The sequence below is a fragment of the Pinus tabuliformis genome, chromosome 6 (genome assembly GCF_031772625.1).
Source record: "Pinus tabuliformis cultivar Carrire ecotype Pingquan chromosome 6, CPIR1, whole genome shotgun sequence".
Classification (NCBI taxonomy): domain Eukaryota; kingdom Viridiplantae; phylum Streptophyta; class Pinopsida; order Pinales; family Pinaceae; genus Pinus; species Pinus tabuliformis.
Window position 1 is genome coordinate 322,144,261 of NC_142292.1, and position 14,144 is coordinate 322,158,404.

The following is a 14,144-nucleotide window of genomic DNA, read 5'->3' on the forward strand; positions in this document are numbered from 1 at the left end:
TCTGTTGCTTGCTATTATTTTGGGTTTGGTACCACCTTATAGCATATACGGGTTCAAATGCTATTTTCCATGATGGACAGTTGAATCTGTTTCAACTCTAATTGTTATTGAGGGGTTCCACAAGGATGTCACATGAGCGTTTATGATGCCCATTTTAACATAGATAGCCACCTATGTTGCGGTTCTCTTTTGCAGTTCCATGTTGTTATTTATGAACATTATATACATCTGGTTGGACACATGAAAATCAATTGATGGATTTGGTATTGATGATGGAAATGTTGGATGTATGAGCAAATGTATGACTTACTTGGATACAATTTATCTAGTGCATGACTTGTCAAAGTTATTGTTGCATCGTATAGGCTTATATAGATATGATTTATCTAATCAATGACTTAGTGAAATTATGATTTATCTGATGTAAGATTTATTTCCAGTATGAACAACAAAATTGACACGTGGACATCGGGCTTAATAAACATGATGTTTAAGATCATGTATCTATATCTATTTTGTGGTTGTATATATGCATGGATGAGAACTAAACTACAGGTTGGAAAGAACCGTATGATAAACAAGATCTACTATTCCATTGGGGAAGGTCGAGACGACTAATGAGGAAAGGTATGATGTACATTTTTCTATTACATTTGGTATCTACTTGATATGCACTCCTATGACATGAGTAAAATGAAAATGACAGGTGGCAAGACGACCTGACTGGATTATTCGATGACAAGTCCAACCAGCTCTGTAGTGTGGTCCGTGCTCTGAAGGAGGGGTGGAGGTGTTTCCCACCGTGTATCCTCCGAAACCTGGAATCGTGGGGAGGACAGCTGAATGCTCCCCCTAGACGTGTGATGACGATTGCCAGATTCCTGCTGTGGAAAGTTTGGTCGAGGCATTCAACGCTTCCACCATGTCGGTTTTATCAGTGGTCAGTGTGGCCTTTGCCACTGATAAGGCAGCAGAGGACGGATAGGGCGGGAGCGGAAGTAGGCCAGGGTGGATAGGAAGATATAGATCAGTTGGAGACTCTTGATGGGAAGTAATGTCATTGTCTGACTTATCGAATTTTAATGCTATAACTCTCTCTGGTTTGCTATGCTTTCAAACTCCTTGTATCTTTTCATTCTAACTTCGGGACGAAGTTTTCTGAAGGAGGGGTGTATGTAATGCCCCACTTAAATCTTATCCTACAAATTGTATTAATATTTACATTATCTGAAAATATTGAGAAATATTGGTCATAAAATAAATTTGTGATTTCCATTATTCAAATTCCCCACTTACCTTCTCAATTTGAATATTATGTAGGATATGGTCTCCTTCCATTAATTCAAAATATATTTATTCATTTCACATACCCCAATGTACCCTCACATTTACTTGGGAGAAGACATAGTCCTCTCCATCTTATCATCAATATATATTTATTCATTTCACATTCCCCAATGTACCCTCACATTTACTAAGGAGAAGACATGGTCCTCTCCATGTAATTACATTTCACATTCCCCAATGTACCCTCACATTTACTTGGGAGTAGACATAGTCCTCTCCATCTTATCATCAATATATAATTATTCATTTCACATTCCCCAATGTACCGTCACATTTACTAAGGAGAAGACATGGTCCTCTCCATGTATTTACACTTCACATTCCCAAATGTACTTTTCAGATTTACTTGGGAGAAGACATGATCCTTTCCCATTAAATTCTCAATTTTATATTCATGTCACAATTCCAAATGTACTCCTAGCTTAGAAGAGAAGTCAACCAAGGATGGGTGAGAGTTAATGACATTAATGAGAGGTGGTTGAGGAAAGAGGGTATAAAAAGGGAAGGGGGAAGGAAGAAAAGGGGGAGTTGGAGTCTTGCTTAGGATTGTGGGGGTTGGTTGTGATTGTTTGGCCTTGTTATGATTTTTGGGAGACCTTGGAAACCTGTGGAGGTTTCTTGGGTTTGAGAGGAGGAAAGTATCATTATCTAGTTTTGCACATTCTTCTTGAGGACACACTATATCTGGTTGGACTTGGGCACGGAGGGCTAGGGAACCTATGGAGGTTTCCTGGGCTAGGAATTTATTTCCTAGTTGGCTGGGAGGTAAATCCGGTTGGGTCAGCCAGAGGGAGCGTTCAGCTGGAGCTATAAGACAAAGGTATCATCATCAACCGCCGGAACAGGTATTTTTCCATAGACTACTCTTGTTAAGTTGATATCAATGGAATGCTCACCTTAATTTATGTTGCTTATGATAAAATGATAAGATGTTAAATGTTTAAAGCTATGTAAAAAGGTCAGCAAGCTCCTTTTATTATTTATAAATTAACAGGAAAATAGATCTGTTAGTGTATAACAAAATAGAGGCTCTAATAATAGGATTCAGGTTCTTACATCGTTGTTAGACAGAAATTTGAAATAAAACCAATTGCATTAAAGGGTGCCAACAGAAATTTATTGCTAGGTCATGGACACAAAGAGGCTACCCCATGACTTCTACTAGATTACAATAGCACAAAATTACTCATTGTTCACAGAAAGCAGCTACAATTAGCTCGAGTCGACCCATCCAATTAGAAGTCATAACAAGAGGTTGTGAGCCAGGGCACAAAACAGGCCACATATGAAACTTACTGAAGATGCTCGTGCATCTCTTTCAAGCAATGCATGTGAATAGTGTGACCACAAGGCAATACGCTGATAAGCTTTGTAGAGTCGAATAAATACTGCAGAGGAGTCAACAGACGAGGGTTCAGATATCTAAATAACTTCAGTCTAAATTATGCTATAAAAAGAAAACTACAATTACTACACTATGCAGATAAGTGTGACCTACCTCAAAACACACAGGGCAGTTGTGGTGCATTGCTTTTTCCACACAAGGGTGGCAATCCTTCAAGCGGATAGAGTAGCAACATCCTAGAAAAAGGTACATGAGCAAATAAATCATTCTCGCACTACAATGAAACAAGGGAAGAAGCAGTGATAATTTGAGAAGAAGCAGTGATAATTTGAGAAGTCACAAAGAACATACCACATTTATAACAGTGGAAGAAATTATCGTTGCCACCAGTTCTGAAAACCAACACAAGTAGCTAAAGTCAAAGGCAAGAAATACATCTAATATATTTCACAATAGCATGAAATATTACTTTACAAGAGAGCGAGAAACATCAAAGGAAAAAGAGAAAAGCATACCTGCAAATTCCAAATCTATCACAGTGGTATTGCTGTTTTGAGTCTTGGAAAACCAAAGTGGCAAGTATAATTAGAACCAAAAGTGTATACATCCAAACCATCTTTTTATAATTTTGCCATCTTTTTATAATTTTGTAAGAATGAAACTCTTTGTTTTCTTGAACCAGAACTATTAAACTTGAAAAGGCATTAAAAACGTACCTCGTCATCAAAGAAATTGCATTTTTCACAGAAGTACTTTCCCATACACACACCACAAGTAATGCAGGTTTGCTGAACCTGCAAAATGACAGTGCATAATCATTTTTAAAATAACTCAAGAAGAATTATAGTGTTTACCTCTAAATTTTATGCACATTATTAAAATTAAAAAGGCTCAGCTCTTACATCTTGTTCAGTTCTACAATGTGAACAGATAACCTGCATACATACAAGAATAACTATAAATAACAAGAGCAATATACTGCAAACATACAAGAATAACTATAAATAAACAAAAGCAATATCGTAATTTAGCAAGTTAGATAAAATTTGCTAGATAATTGACCATTTATCTCTTGAGAAGAATAAAAGTTAAATATTTACATCTTTCAAATCTACCTTCAGAAAATATTATGATGTTACAACCTAAAAAATCTTTACTAATTACAAAGAATACATATTGTTCAGAGCATTAAGACAAACATCATAATGAATAACATCTAACTGGAAAACAAGATAGAACCTTACCTTTCGAACTTCATGGTGTGGTACATCATGTCTATCAAGCGGATGGACATCCATTGAATTCTATTCAGATATGAGATCAGTCCATACTGTACCCTCACAAATGAAATTAGAAGAGACGTAATTTTCTAGTCCTATTTTAATAAGTATATAAACCAAACACAACCGTTGAACTTGAAATAGCTATGAATGAAGTAAAGAAAAAGAAGCATACTTTGGCCTCATTATGACAATGCCTATAGTCAAAGACTTCATTACAACATGGAGACGTTATTTGGCATCTACGGCGGTAGTGTGAACATCTGCCATCAATTATCAGTATCAAGAAAACACACATCAGTAAAATCATCCCTGTATGCCACATTTTTCACCACTTTGTAAGATGCATGGAGATACCAATAAGAATATATCAAAATTATATATAATAAATAAAAGGTATAAATGTTACATTAAAGAACAGTGTATTGAACATCTCCATTCTATTTGAAGGAAGAAATACCAAATACAGTATGGGTATGCATGTCAAACAATGTAGACACTCACTACCTTAAATATTTATGTTAAGGACAACAAATGACCAGGATGAATTCCTTCACAGTTAAAAACAGAAATGCCATAGCCCCACGTTAATGAATTTTATTTTTGCACACTTCAATTCCCTGAGATTCATTGTCTTAGTAGAAAGTAAATTAAGCTGAAGAAAATAGAGAGACACACAAAAATACTCTTCTTGTGTTAGCAATACAAAGAGGTCACTTTGACACAACCTATTTTCTTGTTCTATGAGATGAGATAGGTTTGATTTTGGCCAAATTTTGGGATAAATAGAACAAATATGTGGGATACCATAGCCCCGCATAATATGTAATAGTTTTTTAGCTCTAAAGAAGATAAAGTTAAGAATTGAAATTAGTTCCACATAAAGAACACATGCACCAACTATAGGTTTCCAACGTTAGCAACAGAGAGAATCCACTCCATTTTTTCTTTTACCAATTAAGGAGAATGCCCAAAGTTTCTCCTCCTTCAATTAAGGAGAATGCCCAAAGTTTCTCCACCTTCAATTAAGGAGAATGCCCAAAGTTTCCCCTCCTTCAATAGAGAACTATACTTAGTATAATGAAAGAACTAAATCATAAAGAAAGGTAGTTGATAGCCAGGACAGCTTCGTTTTGACACAAGTGTTGTTCTATAGACCTCGCTGTTAGAGAGAAATTTGAAATAAAACCGACTGCATTAAAGGGTGCCAACAGAAATTTATTGTTGGGTCATGGACACAAAGAGGCTACCCCACGACTTCTACTGGATTACAGTAGCACACAATTACTCATTGTTCACAGAAAGTTTCGTTACTACACTAGTTCAAGGGTGCTATAAATAAGTACCATGAAAATGTCGGGGTTCAATTTATTTCATTCACCATATATTTTCATGATATGGGCATATTGACTTCCAAATGTTTAGGTCAATAAAATTTGCAATAAAATTCTAAACTAGTCCCTTCTCTTGGTACAGGAGATGAGATGTATGCATATTCCCACATATTTTTTGTAATAAATATGAAATATGCAGGCATGCACTCATATGGGGCATGCATTCATACGACAAATTGTTCAAATTGCCAATTGCATGCTCCAGGTGCCAATTTCACATCGATGCCGGTGAGGGCAGTAGCTGAAACTAGGCTAGCAACCATTAGAATCCGAGTGTCCCGGATCCTTGTCTTCTCTACCATCCTGCCACAGAATGCAAAAAGCAAGCAAATACTCTGCTACTATATCGCTTGCTCAATGCCATTACACCACTCAATGGTTCCAAGTGAGAGGATATTCCCAAAGTAGAAAAAATGTGTTCAGCCTGGTGAACTAAAATAAAAGAGCTCCATGAGTAAAGATATCGAACAAAGAATGAAAGAAAAAATTATAAAAATCTTATTTTGAAATCAATGTATACTAACAGCACAAAAACTGACCAGAAGGCTTTAGAGCATTCCAAAATCTCCCGACTTTAAGATTTGAAGAAAACGTAAAGAGATTGATAGGAGATTAATTTCAAATACAAAGAATTGTATTCTGGGACTCTCTCTATATCTATAGTCACAGAAAACCTCCAAAACGAAGAAAAACAAAAAGAAAGTATTAAAAAAAATGATGTGTAATAGCAGTGCATCTAATTCTTGTCACCCAGTTTTAATGAATTGATTTGAATTTAATTACTAACCCATATTGCATGCATCCTTGATTAAGCATATCTTCCACCACCATCGTTGGCTTCATACGAGCCATGATTCAAGGAAAAGAGCAATCTACAGCACAGAGAGCAAGAACGAAAGCATAAGACTAAAGCCCAAACATCAAAACAGAAAATCCAAAACCACAACAAAAAATTACTATTAATCTCTTTCAAAAAAACCACTTTTAGGCAATGCAATCGTGATCACACCGCCTTAAATAAAATGGAGATTTTCCCGTACTAAACACTCGAAAACAAATTTGAAGAACAAGGAAAATAAGAAATCAAAGCAAACATATACTTTGAGACAAACTAAAATGGAAATAAAACATGAATCCTAACCCAAGAACAACCACAAACCATAGGAAACCAAGAAAATCACTAATTCAAATCTATTGTGACAAACTATTTAACAAAATATCCAATATAATTTACAAATTATTAAACATATACCTATTATATAATCAAACCTATATTATTAAAACTTACAAATAAATATGCTAACAAGTCAAACCCCATAAAATATCAAAGATCAATTTTATGAGTAGCCTAATTTATTGTAAGTATATATGATGTTTAAGTGTTAATGTAAAAGAATGTAATTTCATATTATTTACTCCATGGATAACATTTGTGGGTAATATTTATATCTAGTAAATAAAGTATTTGCCAAATGCAAAATATAAAATTAAAATTGTTTTTGAATTTTCGTTTTAAAGCTTCAGCGCACTAAATGCCAAAATGTCGAATGCATTCCGCGCAACATAGGTGTAAAACATTAAATAAAATAAATGTATTGTTGTAACATTTATATCATGTTCATCAACATAAAAGTTTATTATGTTCATCAAAATAAAAATTATTAAGATTATAGTTTAATTAAAATTTATATTTATATTTTTTAAATATTATATATATATATAATTATGTAAATATATGTATGTTAAAAACAAAAGTTTAAATTCAAATGTTATATTTATGAAATAGTTATTAAATAATAATGATAAATTGATTTAAAAATACATTTTCATTCTAACATTTAAATATATATATATATATATATAACATTGATTATAAAAAAATATGCATTTAAAAAATATCTTATATCTTTGAAGTAGTTGAAAGTGAAAAAAAAATTAATAACATATTTTTTCTATTTTTATATATGAAAGAAGACATGTAATTTATTCAATTCTTATACTAAAGTTAACATATTCTTATACTAAAGTTGACATATGACATTTAGAAAAATTATTTCAATGTAGGTGATCAATAATTATTTTATTAGATATTTTTAAATAAAATATTTCATATGAGACAAAGTTTTGTCTTTTTAAAGAATTTTATTTGGACAATCAAACATGATCACGATGGTAAATTCCAGCTTCCATCCTATATATATATATGATATTGAAATAATTCTCCAAAAAAAATATTAAAATATTTTATTTATATTTTATTTTTGAAATATTATATATTAATTTAATGCTACAAATTGAGTATATCCTAAGTGGTTAGGATAATTTAATGGTAATTTCAACATCCAAATTTTATTGTGACATGATATTTCATTAGGAGCGCTTTTATATATAAAAAAAACCCGAAACCCTATGGGTTAGCTCAATTAGTCTAATCCTATTATTAAAACGTCTTTAATTTCCAAAACCTTAAACCCCACACATATATAATAATTTTATGTTAAATATATGAAAATATACGTATTTTTTTAATAAAAACTATATAATAATATTTTTTTTAATAAATATATAATATATTTTCTCAACTCAAGTTTACCAAGAATTGTCAGGTTACTCTTCAAAAAATTTCACCTAGAAATGTACTGCCTAAGTAAAAGGACCTTTAACTAAAAACAACTTTATGTAATAATTGTTAGGTGGTACTTGTAAAACTTTTTAAGATTGTTGGGTTGTAGTTAGGCGGTAGTTGGAAAGCTTTTATGTAAGAGTTAGTGGAGTGTAGTTGTAAAGTAGCTTCATCATTCAATATCGACAATGAATATATATTATAAATATATATATAATCAAATTTTACATTATTATTTATATATAATAGCATTTATATTTCGGATTTGAATGAGGATCTTTAACTATAATTATATTGACTATCTTTTTTATTATAAATTTTAAAAATTTTAATTAATTTATTGATGATTAATTATTTTTTAATATAAAATTAATTTATAAAAAATTATAAAGTATTTGTATTCCTTAGAGTTATCCTGAAAATAATTTAATAAATAAATTATTGATTACGAAACAATTTATATATCAAATATTATTAAATTTTTCTAAATTATTACTATTTTTTTGAAATCATCGAAACCCACATTAATTAAAATTGTTAAAACCATGAGATTGGAAGGACTACCGCTTTGAAATTCCAAAGCTGGATAGCAAAATCAAAGTTGATTCTTCTTCCTATTTTTCAACGAATTGTGCGATATCGAGTGTCTATCTTTTTCGCACCTACTATTGTACACGTCGAATATCGGCGTTGGTCGCCTTTTTTGATATCTTGAAGATTTTACATGGAATAAGGTTGGAATAAGGTTGTCAGATTATAATATTTCTTATAATATTTTTTATTAAATTGTATTTTATATCAAAATATATTTTTTAATATTTTTATTTATACATGTAATTTTGTTAATTAAATTTATGTGGATGGTTGTAAAAAATATAAAAAATAATAGGAATTTTTTTTTATCTCGATTTAATTTTTACACATGATAGGTTAGTATTTGTAATAGCTTTTAAGTTATATTTTGAGAATTTTTTTTCCAGATGAAAAAAATTATTGAAAGAAAGATATACTAATATATATGGTTCGATCATATTTATCTATTAAAAACATATATTTCATCTAAATTTCCATTATAAACCCGCGATGCATAGAATGAAATTAAAAACTATATAAAACACTGAAAAAAATTCATCATAAAATGTTCAAAATGATTCCAAACAAAAAGTAGGGAGGAAAATATTATCTCTAGTCGTTTAAAGCACACACCTAGTCTCCAAAAAGTGGTTGCTATGGAAAATCTATGAGACCCTCTTCTAAGATTGCTCCATCCAAGTAGTTCCAGAATCTCATGAGGCCGTCATCAACAATAAGTCCAACTTTAGAAAGTGTATCTATAAAGTTTTCACATTTCAACATGTTTACATGGAACCAAAGTTTTATTATCAGAAAGAATACTCTTTCCATAACCAAATCATTTCTATAAAATACAATATTTTCTATAAAATATATTATTTCTAATGGTGAGAAGACTTTACATTTTGGCCGAAATTCGATGATGAAAATTTTGGCAAGATTGTAGTTAAAATGTGTTTTTAAATGCATAAGTGAATTCAATACTTTTTAGTAGTGTCGTGGGGAATTCTTTAGAATGTTGTGTGGCTTGCCACTCATTCCTTTAGGGTGGCTAGAGACTCTAAAGTGTTCATAAATGGGCTCTAGGGCAGAATTCCTTGGAGATTCCTTTGCTTCACCATTGGATGATCAACATCAAGGCTCTCCATTCCTCCTCTGATATATCTTTCATGCATGTGTACAGAGAGCAAAACTTGTCCTCCATGTTCTATCTAAGAGAGGGATCCCTCTCTGTCCTGGTATTATGTTTTTTGAGCTCGAGATTGATGGCATTTTACAGGTAGTTGGTTCATTTGGTTTTTGATCCTCGTTTAGTTTCTTTTGGGGTTGTCTCTTTCTTATTGCGGTCTTTATTTTCTTCTCCTTTGTTTTGGCATTGTTCGTCTGTTTATTAGCTATCTCCTCTCTACCTCTTTGGCCTTGTGTTGGTTTGATCTAGTGTTGTCAATGTTGTTTATTAGCGATTTTCTCTATGCCTCTTTGGTCTTGTGCTACTCTGATATAGTGTTGTCAATATTGTTTATTAGCTACCTCCTCTCTACTTCTTTGGTCTTGTGCATCTAATCTAATCTTTTGTCTTCTTCTCTTGGGTTTCTACAATCTGCAAAGCCATATGTAATTTCTCATTTTGATTAATGAAAAATAAATAAAAAAAAATTATCTAAAAAAATAAAAAAATTTAACATCCTCAAAAACCACTGGACATTCCCTAAACACTCAAATTGTATAAACAATTAAACTCAAACTTAAAATTCCAAAAATCCTTAATTCCCAAAAAAAAACCATCTAAAAAATAATTAGGAAAAATTAAAATTCTTAATTTCCAAAAAAATCAATCAAAATTACCATATAAAATTACGTAAAGAAATCAATATATACAATTTTATTGATTTTAAATAAGTTTTTTATCCACTGAAAATAAGTTTACTAGTAAAACAATAAAAAATGAAATTAAATGAAAAAAATTAACTCCAACATTTAACATTTTGATGTGACCGTTAAACTTACAAAGAACAATAATGGACGACAAAAATTGAGCCACGAAGCCCGACCTGATCCACACGATTATATCGGAATACGTGTCAAAATTATGAGCAGTGACAAATGGAGAAGCAACTCCCTCCGACGACGCGGCGGCCTATAGACACGATGGCCCCAGGCTCCTCCTAATCCGAATTTTGTCTCTCTGTAAGAATCGATCCAGCTCATGATCTAATTCTTTCACCCCTGCGAACAAACCATTTATCCCAGCTTCCTCCGACTCCAAGTTTGAGCAATTTATTCTTTGTCTTTAAGGATAGATCCCACTGACGATCTAAGTCTTCCACTTCTGCGAACAAATCATTTATCAAAACCATTCGCAGAAATATTTCATTCAATTTATCTTTGATTAGTATCATTTTATAGGCGTTTGGTTGTTCATTAATTCGCTACTCAACATGGAAACTCGAACAATTTCTGATCACCAAACTATAAATCACGAAGACAACGGTTTATCACCGAAGACAACATGTAGTCCTCAAGATCTCCTTTCGCCCTTTAAAATGGGTTCTGTATTCAGTCTATCTCACAGGTACATTACTATATTTCCCATTTCACACTCTAGTTTCATTGTTAGTTGTTTATATAATTTTCAACTCACGAATATCTGCAGAGTTGTGTTGGCTCCGATGACCCGATGCCGCGCGCTGGACAGCATGCCGCAACCCTCCCATGTGGAGTTCTATTCTCAGAGAACGACGAGAGGCGGCCTCCTCATCACCGAAGCAAACGCAATCTCAGCGCACGCCATCGGGTACGCTCTCCTCATCATACGTCCCTCCTTCCCATGAAATGAAACGAAAGAAGCCATGAAGCCCACAGATCTCGCAGTCTAAGAGACCACCCACTGTCGACTTAAATTATGGACCTGGAGTAAGAAATTTGCTATTTGGTAGTCTTTTTCCTCAAAATGTTTATTGAGATTGTTTACTTTTAGGTTTATAGCAAACTGACAGGAAAGTTGCACATTTTTTGATAAAATGTTATTGTGTTTCTATTACCTCTCCGTGGCCAAAATGCAAGTTAGTCTTCTCAATTTTATAGTTAGTTTTTCTCAATATTATTTAGGGATTGCTAATCTACCAGTTCCACATCATGTGGACCTAAATCCATCTACCAATTTCACATCTTACATGATGGGACCTAGTCCATTTAGCTTTTCCCCTAATCGAAGATTTCAAATACTGCATGCTTCCAAACTAAGTTACCTAATATGTTTTTTTTGCCTACCTATTCATGTAGCAGTCCAGAACATCCAAAAAAAATCCAGAACACCCATTTTTTTTGGAGTGAAGTCGTATCGTATCGTAGTAACAAAGCCGCTGTGCAGGTTCCCGCATTCTCCTGGCATTTTCAACGATGAGCAAGTCAAGGCATGGAAAAAAGTTGTAGACGCCGTTCATGAAAAAGGCGGCATTATTTTCTGCCAGATATGGCATGTCGGCAGGGCGTCGCACAAAGGTTTGTAATCTATAAATACTTCATGATCCTCACAGGTTTGAAAATAATATATGCTCAGCAATTTCAACGCCACGGAGTAGTTGCAGATCTATGGATCTTTCTGGTTTTAATTTTTTGATTTAAAATATCAAATTGTCGTTGGGATATCTCTCTCAATGCTGTAGCATTTAATGTGTCTGTACGCATGGTTATTCGGGATCTAATGAATCTGTTGTCCACTATAAAATAATAATGTGTGTATATTATAAAGTTATAAACGAGTTCCTCGTTTGTTTATTTGATGACGCAGTTTATCAGCCCATCCAAGAAGCTCCACTGTCGTCCACCAACCAGCAAATTCCAGAACCATGGAAGATCTTGATGCCGGATGGTTCCTTGGCGAGTTTCTCCCAACCTCGTGCCCTCGCGACGGCCGAAATATCTGTAGTAGTCGAGCAGTTTCGTAGAGCGGCCAGAAACGCAATATCGGCCGGGTTCGATGGAGTGGAAATACACGGAGCCCACGGTTACCTGATCGACCAATTCCTCAAGAACGGCGTCAACGACAGAACCGACGAATACGGCGGAAGCATCGAGAACCGCTGCCGTTTCGCCCGCGAAATTGTGGAGGCCGTGGCTGAGGAGATCGGGGCGGAGCGCACAGCCATACGGCTGTCTCCTATTATAGACCACAATGGGGCAACGGACTCCGACTGTCTGGCTCTCACTCGCCATTTGATTCGTCTCCTCAATCGTTACGCTCTGGCTTATTTGCATGTCACCGAGCCACGCTTCACCAGAGAAGGTATAAAACAATGCGGTACGACGGAAGCCGAATTCATGACCGCCAGAATGTGGAGTACAGTGAGAGGGGAATACAGAGGAGCACTGATGAGGAGCGGGGGATATGTTCGAGAAAGTGGCATGGAAGCAGTGTCTAAAGGCCATGCAGACATGATATCCTTCGGTCGCCTATTCATTTCGAATCCAGACCTGCCTCTCAGATTCGCCATTGATTCCAGGCTCAACGAGTACGATAGATCCACATTCTACACTCATCATCAGGTTGCCGGTTACACTGATTACCCATTTTACATGAATCCTCCTACTGCAAATATAATAGCTAATCAAATCTAGATTTTGAAGTACAAAACTATAGACCCGTCGCATTCAAATGACGATTCATTTTCTAATGTAATTGATTAATTCGATAGCATCTGCAAGTTATTGTGAAGTACATGAAATGCATATTGTCCATGGATTTCAAAATATCCTAATTATTGCATATATTTTTCCTGAGCGGCCCCACGCAAAGGGGCCTCACGCCCAGCCGGCTCAAACAACCGAGATATTACACAATACTCAGAGCAATTCAACCGTCGAAGTTCAGGAATGATATACAATATATTGCAGTTAACGGAAGGCATTTGTGTGGCAACGATATGCTTGATATCAAACCCTAGCGCATGGTTTTGATCTTTTAGTGGCGATAATGGTGCACAGAACCTTCTGTTTATTTTTGTTTAAACATTTAATACGGGATGGATACAAACGGGCGATGGGGTTCGACTGCCCCGAGATATGTACATCCACCAAAACAGTCCACTATTTCTAAGGCTCATAAAATGAAATAAATAACATGTTGAGTAAGTGCGCCGGTTTTCTGACATCTTGCTTTTAAGAATTTATTTTGTCATATTTATTTCATAATGAACAGTAACCCCTTGGTAGCATGTCGTTTTTGTGTTTTTGGGAGGACTTTTTTGCATAGCTTGCTGGGATTTTTATTTTTATTTTTTTATATAAGATTATTTTATTATTTATTTGGTATCGGTGAAGGGTGTAATACTGTTATTATATTTTGGGTAATGGATTTCTTCAAAATTTTAGGGAGTAGTTTTTGAGTGTCATTTTTTCGTCGGAGTAGTTTTTGAGTCTCATTTTTTTTCGGGAGGTTTGGCGAATTTTTTCACTGTATACAGAGATTCACTGGTTAAACTTGTGAATTTAATGAACCTTTATTAGAACTATTCGATCTTTAAAAGTGAAAAAGAAATTAACAAAAAAATAATTAAATTTATCAAATTATATATATTTAAATT

At 33.9% G+C, this 14,144-nt stretch overlaps 1 protein-coding gene and 1 pseudogene across 1 annotated transcript; one reads left to right on the forward strand and one right to left on the reverse strand.

The window, feature by feature from the left end:
- LOC149258594 (putative E3 ubiquitin-protein ligase RZFP34) overlaps positions 1–4,297 on the reverse strand; it is a 115,613-nt pseudogene extending 111,316 nt beyond the window's left edge.
- A 6,419-nt stretch (positions 4,298–10,716) lies between these two features.
- On the forward strand, positions 10,717–13,648 carry LOC149258595 (12-oxophytodienoate reductase 3-like). The gene is made up of 4 exons (XM_089372194.1): positions 10,717–11,134; positions 11,216–11,356; positions 11,933–12,063; positions 12,353–13,648. Exons 1-4 carry the CDS (start codon positions 11,001–11,003, stop codon positions 13,177–13,179), a joined length of 1,233 nt encoding a protein of 410 aa, XP_089228320.1. The 5' UTR covers positions 10,717–11,000; the 3' UTR covers positions 13,180–13,648.
- Positions 13,649–14,144: the final 496 nt, after the last annotated feature.